We start from the raw sequence: 17,997 nt of genomic DNA on the forward strand, positions 1-17,997 counted from the left end.
TAGTGAGTTACAAGGTGGTCATCCAGGTGATTTAAATTATGCTTATACTATATGATGTGTTTAAAATGAAAACAAAAATAAACTCAGCATGCTGATCTCTGTGACTATATCTGTAGGTCTATGAACCCCAACTGATCTAACAAGTATTATTTTGAACTACTAGTTTGTGCTATCTGCTAGACTCTGCCACTGGGGAGAAAACATGGGTCTTAATTTAATTTTGTCACATCCCACTGTTAGTCTTCTGGTTCTCAATACCACCAAGCATGGTGAGGGAAAGAGAGTGAGTAGCCCAGGTGTTCAGGGAGGTAGCAATGAGAAGGCGTGTCCAGGTGTGGAGATCTGATTTAGTTCAGTTTGTGTTGCAGTCACTAGAGAAGGATCCCTTCATGCCAGTGTTTCTGGTGCAGTTTTAAAAATTTCACCACACTAATCTGTGAATTGGGTAGGGATAGTGCGTGAACCTTTGGAATGGGGATTGCCAGATTAAGTTTCCCAATTCTGGGCTGATGAAGTTGTTGGCAGAATCCTGAATCGAGACTAGACATCCTCTCTTTCCTCTCCATTTCCTGACTGTGACATGTGAATCTCTTGTTTATCTTTTTTATTTTATTTTATTTTTTAAAGTGTGTTTTTCCAAGACCCATCAGCTCCAAGTTAAGTAGTTTTCAGTCTAGTTGTGGAAGGCACAGGTCACAGTGGCCCATGTGGGGATCAAACTGGCAACCTTGTTGTTAAGAGCACCAGGCTCTAATCAACTGAGCTAACTGGCCACCCCCTCTTTTTTGTCTTTTAGAAAGTTAACTTTCTCAACAATTTTTCAGAAATAATATTGTATGAAATAGGTGGCCTTTAGAATACTCTATTTCAACAAATGGTTGTAGAACAACCAAATTTGGAAAAGAAATACTTATTGCACACTGCTAAAATAAATTCCAAGTGAATTAGAGGATTAAAAGTAAACCATGAAATCGATGATTACTATACAAAAACATTATTTCAAGTTTTTAAAAACTTTGTAATAGATAAAATCAGAAACAAAGAAAGTATTTAAATATAGGGAATTGATCAGTTTATGATAGATCTATACAATGGTCTGCCATATTCATTACATGTTCTTAAAGTATATTTGTTGACATACTATGGAAAGATGCTCATAATATATTATTAAATAAAACAGTTCATTACATAATTATAAAAAAGCTAAGATCTTTTACTAGGTTATAGACACTGCTAAGTTCTTTACAGCTTTTTCATTTAATGTTCATGTATATATATTCATTTAATATATATATAAAATGATATGTATATATTCAATAATATGTTAAATGACATATATTATTGAATATATATACATTATTGAATATATATATCTCTTTTATATATATATATTCATTTACATATACATTTATAGAAGACAAGTTTTCTTCTAATACTTTTTAATGTTTTTATTGAGGTGTAATTGACATAGAATAAACTACATACAGTGTTTCCCCCAAAATAAGACCTAGCCAGACCATCAGCTCTAATGCATCTTTTGGAACAAAAATTAATATAAGACTCGGTCTTATATTACATTATATTATATATGACTCGGTCTTACATTAAAATAAGACCCGGTATTATATTATACTATAGTATAGTATAGTATATATACTGGGTCTTGTATTAATTTTTGCTCCAAAAGATGTGTTATGGGGCCAACCCGGTGGCTCAGGCGGTTGGAGCTCCATGCTCCTAATGCCGAAAGCTGCTGGTCTGATTCCTGCATGGGCCAGTGGGCTCTCAACCACAAGGTTGCCATTTCGACTCCTCATCTCCCGCAAGGGATGGTGGGCTGCCCCCCCTGCAACTAGGATTGAACACAGCACCTTGAGCTGAGCTGCTGCTGAGCTCCCGGATGGCTCAGTTGGTTGGAGTGCATCCTCTCAACCACAAGGTTGCCAGTTCAACTCCCGCAAGGGATGGTGGGCTGCACCCCCTGCAACTAACAGCAACTGGACCTGGAGCTGAACTGCGCCCTCTACAGCTAAGATTGAAAGGACAACAACTTGACTTGGAAAAAATCCTTACTGTTCCCCAATAAAGTCCTGTTCCCCAATTAAAAAAAAAAAAGAAATGAAAAAAAAAAAAGACGCGTTAGAGCTGATGGTCTGGCTAGGTCTTATTTTCGGGGAAACAGTATTTAAAATAATACAATTTGATCAGTTTAGGCATAGCCACACTAGTGAAACCATAGACAAAATCAATATAATAAACATCACCCTCAAAGTTTCCTTGTGCCCTTTGGTAAGCCTCCCTCTTCTTATCCCACCTCTACTACTTTCCCACAGTCCCCCGGAAATCAATGATCTGCTTTCTATTACTATAGCTTGTGTTTTCTAGAATTTTATATAAGTGGAGTCATACAGCATATACTTTTTTTGGGGGGGTAGGGTTTTTGTTTTTTCCCCTCAGCATAATTATTTTGAGAATCATATATGTTGGGTGTATCAATAGTTCATTACTTTTTATTGCTAAGTATTAATAGTATCCTGTTGTATGGCTGTACCACAGTTTGATTGAAGTAAATTACATGTGACATGTCCATCTTCATTACTTAAGAGAGTTATACAGCAATTTACATAAAGTTTATAAAGCAACAGTGCCTCTGTTTTTTTGTATGGAAAAATAACCATTGGGTGTACAAGATCCAAATTTAATGATTCTTGGAAGGGTAGTTCCATTGTAGTGAGGATATGCAGAGGAGAAAACAGGCTCTCAGTGAAAATTGAGGAGAAACTAAGAAGGGGCTTACAAAGACATTCTGTATTTGTGATTCTGGGAAATTTCAAAGGTCTCTAGATATATCACATAAAGGACTACTGTAATGTTAATTTTGGATAACCTGTTGATTGAGAAGATTATTAAACTAGATATCAGAAGATATGCATTATAAGTCTACTTGTGCCATCTATTAGCTATATGACTTGATTCAGTCATATCACCTCTCTAAGCTTCATATTTCATATATAAGGGGATTAAGAACTTTAGATCTGCCAGGCCTGCTAACTATGTAGTGTACATTGTACTCTAGAGAAGGGGAGCCATCTCGTTAAGGGAAGGGAGGAGCGGGGCTGAAATCCAATGTACTCACTCTAGAGCAAGCTTTGTGCTGTAGCATGAGGCTTTATCTTTCACAGCCTGTTTAAAATTCTCAGAGTCCCATCTATTCATGAAGCAGTGCACAGCAAGGCTAAGTCTTCTGGAGGAGGGTGTTGTGGGGGAAGAGACACTTAATTAGCTCAAAGATGATGGATAGGCAACAGTGGCTCTGTCTGTGCCTACCTCACAGGATTGTTATGGAGAACAATGATATGTGTGTGAAAGTGCTTTGAAAAGTAGTGTTACATAAATATAATGTCTTGCTATTTGGTATTAATCTGTGGTTTATTTTAGGGTAGATACAACAAGAATTGAATATTCCATTCCTTTAAGAGAAAACTGGGCACTACCATATTTTGCATGCCAAGTTGCTGCACTTACAGGCTACTTAAAAAGCAACTTAAATACTTATGGAGAGGTAAGATACAAATTTATTTGTCAAAATTAATTTTGATGTATTATAAATATACATAATTTTAAAGCTAGTCATATTAAGAGTTAAGTTAAATTCAGTGAAGCCTAATTCCTATGTAATAAAGGATATAGTTGGGTAATCTTGTTATAAATAACACTTATTCTGTAATCTGATTGACAGTAAATTATTTTTAGGAGAAAGGAGATGTTCTATTGTTTTAGTGCTGTTACTTGACAAATATATGAAGAATGTCTTATTTTGAAAATTAATGTCTCATTGTTGTTTTACCATTTCTCTGACTTCTGGAACATTGATGGCCTTTAAGTATCACAAGTTCAAGAAATATTAATGAAGATACAGAGTGACTACAAATGATTGCAATGTTAACTTCTGTGGTAGCACTGCATATTTTCTGTTTACCCTGTTTTCTGTGGCTGTAGGTTAGTGAGTTTCAGAAGATGGTCCCATGTAATTTACATTTGTTTTTGTTGCCATAAACCTATTTGGCAGTGAGGTAAAGTTTACAGACTGTCTCAGAATAATGATTTTAAATGCATAAAATAAAATAAATGTGATTATAAAGACAACCAATTATATTGAAATTAACTGAAACATCGCAATCCTTGGACAGTCTTCATATCTTGCATTAAGAATTCTTGGCTAGAAAAAGCCCAGAGGGACCAAGGAAAGGCTTTTATTGAACTTGGTTGTCTGGGAAATAAAATGCACTAAATGGTTTCTTTTTTAAATCTTTGCAAAATGTACTCGTCTCTTCTTTCAGTGATGACAAATGTTCCAAGTATAGCAAACTTTTTATTTCATTTTTTATAGTTTTAATGTCTCCCTTTTTTAATGTAAAATATCTAACACATTTCAGATTTGTAATTTTTCCTTTTGTTGGACTTGTATAAAGAGCTTTCTGAGCAAGAATATTTTCTTTAATCATCAGGGAGTCTATAATTGAGTGTTCTCCTGTTAGATTGTCCAGCCTTCTCTTAGGGAAGAATAGTTCTTCAATTTTTGAAAGAAGAGTTTAATATAGCAAAATGAACTGTCGAAGCTTCTTTGTATATACCATTTTTTGAAGTGAAATAAAACTTTTGTTGCCTACAAAAGAGTTTAAGTATCTTTTTAATAAAACCATTATTATTTATTTTAATTTAAAAGTTTTGCAAAAGGTAGTGTGATATGTAAACTTAGTTTTTCCTTTTATACCATATTTGATATTTTCTGAATATCTTTTTCCTATTGCAAAGTTATGTATGTATTCTTTCTAATATTTTTATTGTAACTTTTTTAAAATTAAAAATGTAACACATACACACTACACATATGGTTTAAAAAATTCAGTCACTGCAAATAGATACACAGTGAAAAGGATATTTTCATCCAGTTGTTTACCAAGGACCCTGTACTTTTTGAAGGATCCAAGAATAGCTTATACTCCTATTTTAAGTTGCATTTCCTTTCTCCTTTTTTATTTAACCACAGTGGTCTTTTTCTATTTTCAAAGTACTCATCACATTTTCCCTCTTTACCTCCCTCCCTATCTCTTTTTCTTTGTTAATAATAAAATAAAGAGCAAAAGTTGTATTTATCACTTGTTTGATTATGCATAATAGCCGTTAATCTGGTACTCAAGAGTACACAACAAGAGCAAAATATCTATATGTAAATATTAAAAGGGATAACAATATAAAGGATTTTATTTTTTTTAAATGACAGGAAAAAGCAAGTTAACCATGGTGTATTCTTAACCCTTCAGCTTAACAATTCAATTTTTTGAAAAGCAAAACTGCAATTCTTCAATTATGTTTGCCCCCACTAACCCCTCTGTGTGTGTGTGTGTGTGTGTGTATGTGTTTTGAAATCTAAAGTCTGTACCTAAAATAATAATATTGTACCAATGTCAGTTTCCTGGTTTTGACATGTATTAAGGTCATGTAAGACATTGTCATTGGGAGAAGCTGAGTAAAGGAATTCTCTATACGATTTTTACAAATTCTTACAAATCTTAAAGTAATTAAAAATATATATATGTATTTTTTATGTTAACTTTTTAATATATACTCCTTTTTGGGGGGAAGGAGGATGTATAGTTGTATAAATTTTTATCACGTGTAGATTCAAGTAATTATCATCATAATTAAGGTATAACTGTTCCATCACTACAAAGAAACTGCCTTAATAGTCACATCTTTTCCCCAATCCTAACCTCTGGCAACCACTGATCTCTCTATAACTATAATTTTGTGAAAGGTTATATAAATGAAATTATATAGTATGTCATCCTTTTTTCATTCAGCCTAATGCCCTTGACATCCATCCAAGTTGTTGCATATATCAGTAGTTTACTCCTTTCCATGGCTGAGTAGTTTTCCAGGAACATGTATGTATTAATCACATATTTTGTACTCTACTTCCCACTCTTCAAGCTAGATCTCATGGTCCCAGTTGCATCAGGATATCTAAGCTCAGGTCTTTTGTGCGGTTATTTAGAGCCATCTGGAGACATCTGTGGTTGATTATTGAAACCCATTTAATATATCACTTAAGTAATATATATATATAAAAGGCTCCCAATAAAGGCATAGTTGAAAATGAAGTGAGCTAGATAAGGGGTGAACAAGAGTGCACAGAATTTTGAAAATGTTCAGAGAAAAGAAAAACTTAGCTAATTGTCCAGATTGTGTTTGACATATATTTCTCATTGTATATTTCTATCTTATTTTCACTGCATGTTCTTAAGTAATTTGAGAATAAACCTTTGAAATTAGCAGTTTGTTTCATTATGTTGTAGCTTTTCTTCAGCATCCTCAAAGTATTCTCCAAATGGCCAGTAGATTAGTTATGCTAGATCTAGATCTGAGCCTTTGTTAATTTCAGTAACTGGATTCTCTGTTGATGGTGGTTTCAGGCCTGGTTACTGCAGTTCTTATTGTTCCATGTTAGAAGATTTCCAGAACACTTTCTCTTATAGCTATTATAATCTGAGGAATAGAAATTTATGTGTTCTACACTGCTGAGCCTTTCTGGGCCTTGTGGTTGGTATTCTTTGACCAACTGGTGGAAGTTTTCTATTTCTTATATTTTGTTCTCTGGTCTTAATCTTCTTCAGGATGCTGGAAAATTCTTATATCTGCTAATGGCCTGAGGTATTTCTCTGGAATTTATCACTGAGTATAGTCAACTCAGTCTGAATAATTTAGAGAACACAATTCTTATCTTCGGTTTCTTGATTTAACCCTTATTGTCCTTTTCCTTCACTGTTCTTATCAGAACAAAGTCATTTGACACAATAGCTGATGGACGAATTAGGAATGAAAAAACAGATACCTGGAAGAAGTAGACACTGTTGTTAGAAATATGCAGAGGGACAGTGGATTTCTCACAGACTTGGTTTCTCACTAAGGGATCATTTAGGAGATGACATTTGGAAGGACAGAATCGATTTCAGCCATACATTTTAGGCAAGGGCAATGAAACCATGTGTTTAGTTCTTCAGCCAGAGGAAAACAACTAAGAGTTTTATATGGTTGACAGTACAAGCATTGAGGAAAGGTAAGGCCACACACTTTTGATGAGAGGAAATGTAAAAAGCATTGGACTTTTTTTCATGGGTTGTAGGATAGACTGAGACATAAACAGACTAATTAAATGGAAACTCTTAGGAAAATATGAAGCACTATGGAAGTGAAAATATTTTCTAGGGTGAAAGGAGTTACTTTCACAATAACAAAAGCCCACCAGAGCCAAGTCTAGTAAAGGCCACCATTTTCTTATATTTATTACTTTACCTCTTTGGGAATGAAAGAAAATTGTACTGAATTTTATTTTTTCCTTTGTCTTCCTGAAATTCTCAATGTGATGCTAAACTTTGAAGGGCCAGTGGTTGATCTTAATTTTTTATGTAAAGATTTACTAGTAATTATGTGATTTAAAAACAAAGTTTCAAAAGAATTATGTAGTTTAAAATTGAACCAGCTACCACTTTGAGGTAACAACCTCATAGATTGTTTTACAGTAATAAAGCGATTGATATTTAGTTTCTTTTGTTTTCTCTAGAGGTTTTGCTACTTATTGATGAGTGCTTCAACTTACACGTTTATGATGATGTGGGAGTACAGCCACTATCTCTTGTTTCTTCAAGCAATATCTCTGTTCTTACTAGATAGTTTTTCACTGGAACAAAGTGGCAAGGTATTATGGCATTTTGAAATTATAATTTCTAAATCCAGAAAATAAATGTTTTTATAGTGTTATATCTTCAAACCATTTAGATTTTAAGCTTTATTTGAAAATGTTTTGATAGACTCTGATTTATACTTCGCAAGAGATTGCAAAGTTCATTCTCCTCTGTCCCTTTTAAAAGCACTTTGAAAATTCCCTTAAACTTGTTCTGCTTAACCAGAGTCACTCTGTGCTTCCTCTCCATTTCTAGCTATTTCTCTTTCTGTTTTCATTTCATTAGAAAGAAAAAAGTTGAAATATAGAACATGTACAAAACAGTATATCTATGCTGTATATATAATATTAGAATAAAATTTGAGTATTTGATCACCTGGGCCAAGAAGTAGGGCATTTCAATACCCCAGAAGCCCCTGTAACTCTTCCCCAGAAGAGTTATCCTGCTCCCTCCCCAACAGAGGCTAACTGTCCTGAATCTTGTTAGTTCTTTCCTTTTTTTTCTTTATGGTTTTTACTACCTATGTATCCCTAAAACATATGTTGTATATACTGTATTGTTTACTTTTGCCTGATTTGCTTTTGAGATTCATCCATGGTGATATACAAAACTATATCTCATTCATTTGTATTTATATATTCTATTGTTGGTGGACATTTCAGTTTTTTCCAATTTATTGTTCATGTGCTGTTATAGGCATTTTATACACGTCATGTGGCATAAGTACCACATTTTTCTATACCTGATAAAGGAATTACCAGTCAAATGATACATGCATATTCAATCTAACTAGATACCAAGTCTTTCTCCATAATGGCTGTATCAGTTTATATTCCTGCCAGAGGTCTTTAAAGGTGCCCATCAACATTTGGTTCCTTCTGTTTTTTCATCTTTTTCTCTTTTGCTATTTCTTATCTTTATTTATAAACATTTATTAAGTATTTAATATCTTGTCCAAACCAGATTTTAGGAATCTTCTTGCTTTTCTCTTTTCTTCATCCCATATACTCAGGTGGTCCCGAATACTTGTGAGTACCAACATTTAGGTTACTAAAATAGAATTTAATATAATCATTAACCAGGTATAAAGTCATTCACTTGCTAATTGAAAGGGTAATAAGAACGTGAAAGTATCATAGAGCTAGCAACTGTAGGAAGCAGCTACTACCCCTAGAGCTGAGGGAACAAAGAATTTAGAATTATTAAAAGTTAGAGGAGGAACCCTGGGAAGGGGCCTACACAGCTTTGCTGGTGTCTCAGAACTGGACAGAAGAGCCCTGTAGAAATGGGAACCAGACCTCTGAAAAAGGAGTTCTGGCCAGCTGCCATTTGGGTCTCTGGGGCAAGAGAATGCATTAAAGCTGGTTATTCAAGGGTTGGAAAAACTTCAGCTGCATTCAGCAGCTTCATGAAGGAATTGCTCTCTTGGAGTGAAGAAGCATCACTGAGATGATGCTCACAGGACCTGCAAGCAGACAGGAAGTAATAGGGAGGAACGAGCTCCTTCTTTCTTCTCCAACCTGTAATCTCTCTTGCATTTTGTGTTGGAAGAGATTAATAGGAAGTCAACCGGAAAAGCAGAAATGTAGATTGGAGAGAGTCCCATCCCCAGCATTATGAGGCAGGGGATAGAAGGATAAGTTTGGAGCTAAGAGACAGTTACTCAATAACTATAGAACCAGCATCCAAAATCAGGAAATAGAACATTATCAGCACCCAGAAGAGCCCATTGTGCCCTCTCCCAGTCATAGCTTTAGCCTCCCAACAGTTAGGTATCTTTTGTTTTGTTTTGTTTTTTGTTTTGTTTTTTAAATGGTTCTTGCCTGTTAGGGATTTTTATTTCGTTTTTTTGTGTGTTTTTTTAATTTAATTTTTCACTTTTAGCACTTTGCCTTTTGATTTATTTCCACCTAATGCCCATATTTTGTCTTAATTTTCCCTTTCTAATGGGAATTAAATTTATGATAGATTAAATTATTATACTATTAAATTTTAGGAAAAGAAATCTACTGAGACATATAACTTTCCTGGGAGAGCTTCTGATAGGACATTGAATTTAGCATTTTTATGCTCACTGTTCAGTGGACCAAATGCAAAAATATTTCTCCAGTGCTACATCTCATGGTAGTATGTTTTCACTGGGTAGATTTGGGGAACTTCTGCTAAAGATTATTATTTTGAATTTATACAGTTTGGTGTACCATAGATGGATAAGTGAAATTAAGTCAGAACCTGGCTTAAAGGTTTTACCAGTCTGATGTAGATGTCCGTGGTTTTAAAGCTTTTAGCTTTGTTTGCAAGAGTTCTTTCTAAGAAGGAAGTAATAAATTCATTACATTATCATAACATTAAAAATATGGATTGAACATTTGCACAGTACTGTCCTAAATTATAATAGACCATTTACTTTTTAATTATAGTCAAGTCTATTCTAAACAAAACTAATGAAAATATGTACAGTGAAGTTCATTTTATTCTCATTCATTTTATTTTTGTCCCAGCAGGTTCATGAAGTTTATAAAATCTATATATTTTCTCTCTTTCTGGGATATTTACTGCAGTTTGAGAATTCAGCTTTCTTGGTGTCTCCTTTATTAAGCTTAGTAGTAGCCTTAGTGCTCGTTAAGTGCCTTCAGGTAATTAGAATTGCTTTTTTATCATTCTTTTGGTGAATTTTTTAATTGTTAAATTTTTATACCTTACTTCTTTGTCCATTTGTTTCCCCTCCACCACAGCTAAATGTGAAGAAAGGAACTTTTGTAGCTAAAATAATGAAAGTGATTAATTTTTACCTGGTATGTACTCTGACAGTGACATTGAATATTATAATGAAGGTAAGTAACTCTGTCTGAGATTCATGTAGTAAACAAATTAAATAATGAAATACTGTGGACTAAAGTTTAATGAGAGTAATGTTATAGCAAGGTAATATAGTTTGTACAGTATAATTTTGAGTTGACCATCATGCTAGCATATTAGGTGAGAAAATAGGATTATTATTCTTTTCTCAATATACTTAAAAAATATATATACTTTATTTTTCATTTAATTTAAAATGTCATCATTACCCAATTAACATTAAGTGATATATGGATCAAATTGAGATGAGTCAAAGATGTTCGGAAGAGTAGGTAAGTTATTTACGCCAAGTGGGATAAGATTGAAATTTTACAACCCCATTATAGTTTTATGCTTGAGTATCAGGTAATGTGTTTAACTTAATGGTGATAAATCCCCTTGCTTCACAGTTATACCATGTGTTATTTCATTCCTATTTTTGGTTTTGTAGTCTTCCTGTGTTTTCTCTTTCATATTGCTTATAAGTATAGCTAATAGTTCTTTGTTGTAACTAGTGTTTTTCCCCTCCAGACATTTGTCCCACACAAAGAAAATGGGTACATGCTGAAATTCCTTGAAGTAAAATTTGGACTAAATATTACTAAGTAAGTTTTAAGATGATGTAAATTTACCTAACTCTACCACTTTGAAGATAAAGAACAAAAATAATCAAAGGAAGAAGTATACACCTAGTTACATACCAATTAGGAAAAAAATAATTTGGCCTATTATAATATCTAAAAGAAATCTGACATTGTTTTCTCTCATTAAAAAAAAAAATCTCATTTAAGTTTTTATAAATTATATATACTTAAACCTTAATCGCATCACAGTATTTCGAGGCTACTTTCTCCCTTCATGAGGAATAATAATATAATGTCAGGATAAATGAAAGATTAAGAATGAATAAAAAACCAAGGTAATTTTAACCATTACATCCAGAAAATGGTTACAGTAAAAAGAGTGTAGGCATAAAAAAGCGGTGGACAGTAAGATACTTATTTCATAGTAAAGAATCTCATCTAGGGGTAATAATAGTGGATTGGATCAGAAGCTGACTTTTTAAATTCAAGAATAGTGTTACACTTTTTTTGTTTGTTAAATGCATTTTTAAAATTTAAATGAAATACATGATATTATGTACTGACAGAGTCTACTTGCATAACAGAAAATATATTTTTACCTACACATTTCTCTAGTTCATATAATATTCCTTAGAGCTTTATTATCCTTTGCTATGATTACATGGGATTTTAGATACTGTGCATGGAATTTCATGTTGTGGTATATCACAGTTAACAAAGTATTTGACATTGTTTAAACACTGGAGTAATCTTCTGAAGTATAAGTCATATATGGATGTCTAGTACTAAGATAAAAGGATCCTTTAAAAGGCCAGCTGCTCCATACGGGTAGGGACCATGTCCTTTTCAGGTATAGCTATAGGCCTGACATAGCAGGCAATTAGTAAAAACTGGTTGCAAACCTCCATAATTGACTGGCCTTTTCACTAACTTTCCCTTTAACCTTGGAAGACTCCAGAATGAACCTAGGCTTAAGGGCTGCTTTTGTCCAGTGTTTCTCAGTTGATGTTTTGTAGTGCCCCTTTGTTTAGCATGTCAGGTACCAGATTTGCTTTACAAAGTAATGCACTGGGTGTTTTAAGAGTAAGACATGGTCCCTGTACTTTTGCCATCTCATTATATAATTTTTGTACAATTAATAACATGGGTGGTATAAATAGCACATCTTATCTTGAAATATGCCAATTGGATATTAGGATTTGAAGTTCACCAGAATTTCAGAAAACATTTCTGTTGAGACAGACTTTCAAGAAGCACTAAAGAAATCTTAATAAATATTTGTTGGATGTGCAGGATACTCAGCCAGAAACTCTGGGAGAATACAAAAAATGACTGCAATCTAACACATGGTAGATTACATTAAGCACTATAATTGAGGTATAAGTAAAATGCTATGAGAATGTGGGGAAGGAAAGATTAAGACTGGGGGATATGGAAAAAATATTTGTTAAATTTGGATTTGAATTGGACCTTTAAGAATTAATAACTTTAATAGGCAGATAAAAAAGAGGTACATTTGTTGTAGGTACAAGATATTTTGATGACAGCCTCTCTTTGATATAGCTGTATTGCTATTTGACACATAGTGAAACTTTAACCTTTTATTCTAAATCCAGTGATTTGTGAAGCAGACATTCTCCATCTCTCTGTGAACACTCCTGAACATCACTCCATCTCTTACCTCCTTCCCCAGGGCAAGGGATTAAGGAGGTTAGAGATGGATTGGGAGTGAGAATGCAGACAAAACTACATATGACTAGGAGTCCTGTTGCTCATATTTAGCTTGTGGTAAAAAAAAAAAAAAAAAAAAAAAAATTCATTCTTATTCTAATACCTGAAAAGCTTTATATTTCAAATATTAGGATTTCTGTCTTAATATTACTAGATATCTCTTTGTAAAATAGGTCCCAGTAGAGTTACACTCATCAATATAAATTAGGACTATCTAATAATAATATAATGTCAGCCACATATGTAATTTTCTAGTAGCCACATTAAAAATAGTAAAAAGAAACAAGTGAATTTAATTTTAATAATATATTTTAATCCAATACATCAAAAATATTATTTTAATGTGTAACCAATATAAAAATTATTGACATAGTTTGTATTTCTCTGTTTCGTTTTTTTTCTATTCTTTTTTATCTTTGAAATCCAGGGTGTATTTTGTACTTAAAAGTATATCTTAATTTGCACTGGCCACATTTCAAGTGCTAATAGCCATATGTAGCTGTAGTAGCTAGCATAGTGGATAGTGCAGATGTAGAAGATGGACAGCTAAATTTTTTGTTGTCTTCCAGATAAAAACAGAAAGTGAAACTCTTAAAGCTATACTGGGCTCTAGAGATGGTCGCATTACTTGTTAACAAAAAGCAACAATTTTATATTTATTGGAGCAGTTTGTTGAGGAAAGTTACTAATGCTATTATCTTCATTTGTAAAGGGTAGGATCTGCCTGTTACAAGTGAATGGATTTAGGATATGTATTTTGTCTAAGTTTTTACTGAGATAAACGGTACTTTTACGTTCTGAAGTTTAAAATAACCTGTTGTTTTAATATGCTTTTTTGTCTTCTATAGGAATTTTACAATGAATTGGCTCCTATGTCAAAAATCCCTGCAGGCACCATCTCAAGATTTTTTTTTGCGATTGACACAGTCTTCTTTGTTACCTTTCTACATTTTAGTGTTAATTATTTGTTTTCTTTCTATAATGCAAGTTATTTTTAGGAGAATTAAGTAAGTACCTATCATAATCACATTACTAATATATTTTGGAAATATGTAAAATACTCATTTTTAGTATTCTTCCAATATTTGTGTACTTGTTTTAGAGCTTCATTCTCTCTTCATCAATATGTAAAATATCATTTATCACCAGATAAAATTTAAATTTAAGTTTATATATTTAAATGTGTAATGTCCAGATTTAATGTAGGAATAACCAGTTAAACTATCCCAAACTCATTCACTAATTTACTCAGACTTTTACTTAACATAAGAATAATTTCTTCTATTTAACTTAAATGAAGCTAGTAGTATAAGTAATTTTAAATTATAAAGTTTGAGTATTTTAAATATTTGTATCACGTTTGAAAGGAGGTTATGTGTGTAGCGTCTTAATTTTGAGAATTTAGTTGTTCAAATTACGATGTAATTATTGGTTTAGCAATCACTAGTTGAGTGATAATTGATGTTGGAAAGGATCCTAAAACATTTTTTAAATTATATTTCTGAACTTTCATTTTTAGTCTTCATTGAGTCAGTTACATTCAGGTCCTAAAAACCATTATAAAGACTTGGAAATATAAAAGTTAGTATTTGACTAGGAGAATATACTTTCAAATTTTAAGAACCATCTATATTTCTTTTTATGAAAAAATTTAAGATCTTTGATTTTTCAAATATATATATTTAAAGTGGTAAAAAACACATTTCCTTTCTGTAGTGATAAGTCCCTGAAAAAAGCTGTTACTCTTGAAGATGGACGAATTGGAGAAAGGCCAGAAATAATTTATCACGTGATTCACACTATTTTATTGGGTTCTCTTGCAATGGTTATAGAAGGGTAAGTGTACTTTATTTGATCTATTTGTTTTTACAAATAATTGTCCTTTCTAAGTGAATGCTTTCAAGAATACGTTTATAAAACTTTATAAAAATTCAAAATCTACAAACTTTCTTAATCTAACTGGAGTTTACACAGGTATTTATAGTACGGTGAACTGACATTTACAGATTTATTCATTTGTTCAAAAACTATTGAATGTCTTCCAAGGGCCAGGCATTGTGCCGAGTGCTCAAGGTACAGTGGTGAACAAGGTGGACATACAGTCTCTAAACTTATGTGACTTACGGCCTAATGGAGGTGACAGCTATTAATCATATACAAATAAAATTGCAACTCTGATAAGTGAAGGAAGGATAAATGGTGCTGTGAGAACAGATGAGTGTAAAAATGGAATTTGACTTGAAGACTTCTTTCAGAAAGGCTTCCTAAGGAAAAGGTACTTGAGTTGAGACCTGACGGGAGAGTAGCAGTGAATTAGGTGAATAGAAGAAGGAAGGGCATTCCAGTTAGAAGCTGTGCATATGCAAAAGCTTGTGATAGGAAGAAGCATGGCTCATTTTTGGGAGGGACCTGATGTGAGTGGTTAAAAGGAATTCAGTGTGGCTGAAGTACAAAGAGCATACATAGCATCTTGTAAGCCTTATTAATAAGGATTTGGGGGTCGTTGTTTTTTCTTTCATCCTTTTCCTCTTATTCCTTTTCCTTTTATTACTTTAAATTACATGTCAGCTCATACAAAGTACATTGGGACTCCATTTAATGTTCAGTAAGGCCAGATTATTTCATTTGCTTGATCATTTTAATGTTCTATATACCTTCTTAAATTTGTTAAGCAAAATAAGTATCCATATATTAATATACAGATAAGTTACAATTTTTAGGGAGTGTGAATCCTTGAAACATCTTACACTATTTATATACACTTATTATTAAGTCTTTAGTTTTCAAACGTTTTTGTTCCTGCTTCTACCCAAAATCATGCCACCTTATTAATAAACTTTATCAAAATGTATTCATTTAGCAGCAGTTTTCAGTTTTTTCATATATGTTACTGTTTTAGCAATGGTGGGAAGTATAAAAATATTTAAGATAGGATTCCCCTTCTCAGAAACTCACAGTCTAGGAGGCTAAATGCAAAGTTCAGGAGTTCCCAACACCCTCACTTCTGACACCAACTGCAAGTTTGGGCATTCCCCAAACCACCCTTAGGTTCAATAACTCACTAGAATTCACAGAACTCAGAATAGTTGTTATACTCAGAGTTATGGTTTATTACAGTGGAAAGATAGAGATTAAAATCAGCAGAGGGAAGAGGCTCATTGGACAGGGTCCAGGAGAGACTAGGCATAGAACTTCCAGTTGTCCCCTCCCAGTAGAGTTACCTAGTTCTCTCAGGAATGACGTGTGACAGTATGCATGGAGTATTGCCAACGAAGGAAGCTCACCTGAGCTTTGGTGTTCATAGTTTTTATTGGAGCTCTGTCATGTATGTATAAGTGGATGACCACCTGCATGGCTGACCTTAGTATCCAGCTCTTCCAGATGTCAAACTGATAACCATGTGGCCGAAGGCCCCCAAAATAAATCACATTCTTAGCATAACCTATTAGGCATGAACCCAGGTAAACAAAGATACTCTTTTCATACAGGACTTTTCCAAGGGCTTGGAAGTTACCTCCCAGGAATTGGGGGTAAGGACCAAATCTCTCTTTGGGCAAGGTTAATCCTTTACTGCATAGTAAATAAGATGGATGAAAATAAATATAATAAAAGGCAATATGTGAGACTCTGCATGTTAATTAAAGTTAAAGTCTTGTATAAATTGTAATTTATACAAGAGCAATTCCTTTTCTAGATGGAAGTGTTACATTTTAGAAGTTTGTAGTTTTTTAACCATCTCTTTATTAGACAGATTACTTGTATGCAAACTGAATGCTTAATAGCATGCAGATCATTGTGTTTAAGTTGTTTTGTTTTTTATTGTGGGAAAAAGCCCATATTTTTATTGTGGGAAAAAGCCCATAAAATTTACCATCTTAACATTTTTAAGTGTATATACAGTTCAGTAGTATTATGTTCATATTGTTGTGAGATGGATCTCCAGAACATTTTTATCTTGTAAATTTGAAACTCTATACCCATGAAACAACAACTCCCCCTTTCTCCCTTCCACCAGGCCCTGGTAACTCCCATTGTACTTTCTCCTTCTATGATTTGACTACTTTAGATACCTCATATAAGTAGTCATACAGTATGTGTCTTTTTGTGCTGGTTTATTTCACTTTACCTAATGTCTTCAAGGTTCATCTATGTTGTAGCATGTGACAAGATGTCTTTTTTTTAATAAAGTATGTATTTTTTTCTGCCTTTTTTTTTTTTTTTTTTTAATTTTTTACTGGGGAATGTTGGGGAACAGTGTGTTTTTCCAGGGCCCATCAGCTCCAAGTGAAGTCATTGTCCCTCAGTCTAGTTGTGGAGGGCGCAGCTCAGCTCCAAGTCCAGTCATCGTTTTCAATCTTTAGTTGCCGGGGGCACAACCCACCATCCCATGTGGAAATTGAACTGGTAATGTTGTTAAGAGTTCGCGTTCTAACCAACTGAGCCATCCGGCCGCCCCTCCAGCAGCTCAGTGGCAGTCATCGTCTTCAATCTAGTTGTCGAGTGTTCAGCTCACTGGCCCATGTGGCTATCGAACCAGCAACCCTGTTGTTAGGAGCTCACGCTGTAACCAACTGAGCCATCGGCTGCACCCAGGATTTCATTTTTTAAGGTTGAATAATATTCCATTATATGTATATAGTATATTTTGTTTATCCGTTCATCTGCTGATGGACATTTGCGTTGCTTCTACCTCTTATTATGAACATGAGTGTGCAAATATCTTTTTGAGATCCTTTTTGTTCTTTTGGGTATATACCCAGAACTAGGATTGCTGGATCATATAGTAGTTCTATTTTTAATTTTTTGAGGGACTTCCATACTATTTTCCATAGCAGTTACACCATTTTACAATCCCGTCAGCAGTTCGCAAGGATTTCAATTTCTCCACATCCTGGCCAACATTTGTTATTTCTATATTTCTGATAGTAACCATGCTAATGAGTGTGAGGTGATATTTTATTGTGTTTTTGATTTGCATTTCCCTTATGATTAGTGATGTTGAGCATCTCTTCTTGTGCTTGTTGGCTGTCTATCTTCTTTTGGAAATACCTGTCAAGCCCTTTGCCCATTTTTTAATTGGGTTATTTGGTTTTTTTGTT

The 17,997-nt window shown here is 33.6% G+C and overlaps 1 protein-coding gene across 13 annotated transcripts in view; it reads left to right on the forward strand.

The window, feature by feature from the left end:
• DPY19L4 (dpy-19 like 4) overlaps positions 1–17,997 on the forward strand; it is a 71,659-nt gene that overhangs the window by 31,483 nt on the left and 22,179 nt on the right. For 9 of the 13 annotated variants that reach the window (XM_033125902.1, XM_033125896.1, XM_033125891.1 and 6 more), the window contains 7 exons: positions 3,439–3,562; positions 7,625–7,759; positions 10,247–10,381; positions 10,481–10,579; positions 11,115–11,188; positions 13,747–13,905; positions 14,615–14,734. In XM_033125902.1, coding sequence (XP_032981793.1) covers positions 3,439–3,562; positions 7,625–7,759; positions 10,247–10,381; positions 10,481–10,579; positions 11,115–11,188; positions 13,747–13,905; positions 14,615–14,734 — 846 coding nt within the window. The remainder of the gene's footprint in view (positions 1–3,438; positions 3,563–7,624; positions 7,760–10,246; positions 10,382–10,480; positions 10,580–11,114; positions 11,189–13,746; positions 13,906–14,614; positions 14,735–17,997) is intronic. The other 4 variants (XM_033125892.1, XM_033125890.1, XM_033125893.1 and 1 more) reach the window with 3 other exon arrangements.

Source organism: Rhinolophus ferrumequinum, chromosome 14 (genome assembly GCF_004115265.2).
Source record: "Rhinolophus ferrumequinum isolate MPI-CBG mRhiFer1 chromosome 14, mRhiFer1_v1.p, whole genome shotgun sequence".
Taxonomy (NCBI): Eukaryota; Metazoa; Chordata; class Mammalia; order Chiroptera; family Rhinolophidae; genus Rhinolophus; species Rhinolophus ferrumequinum.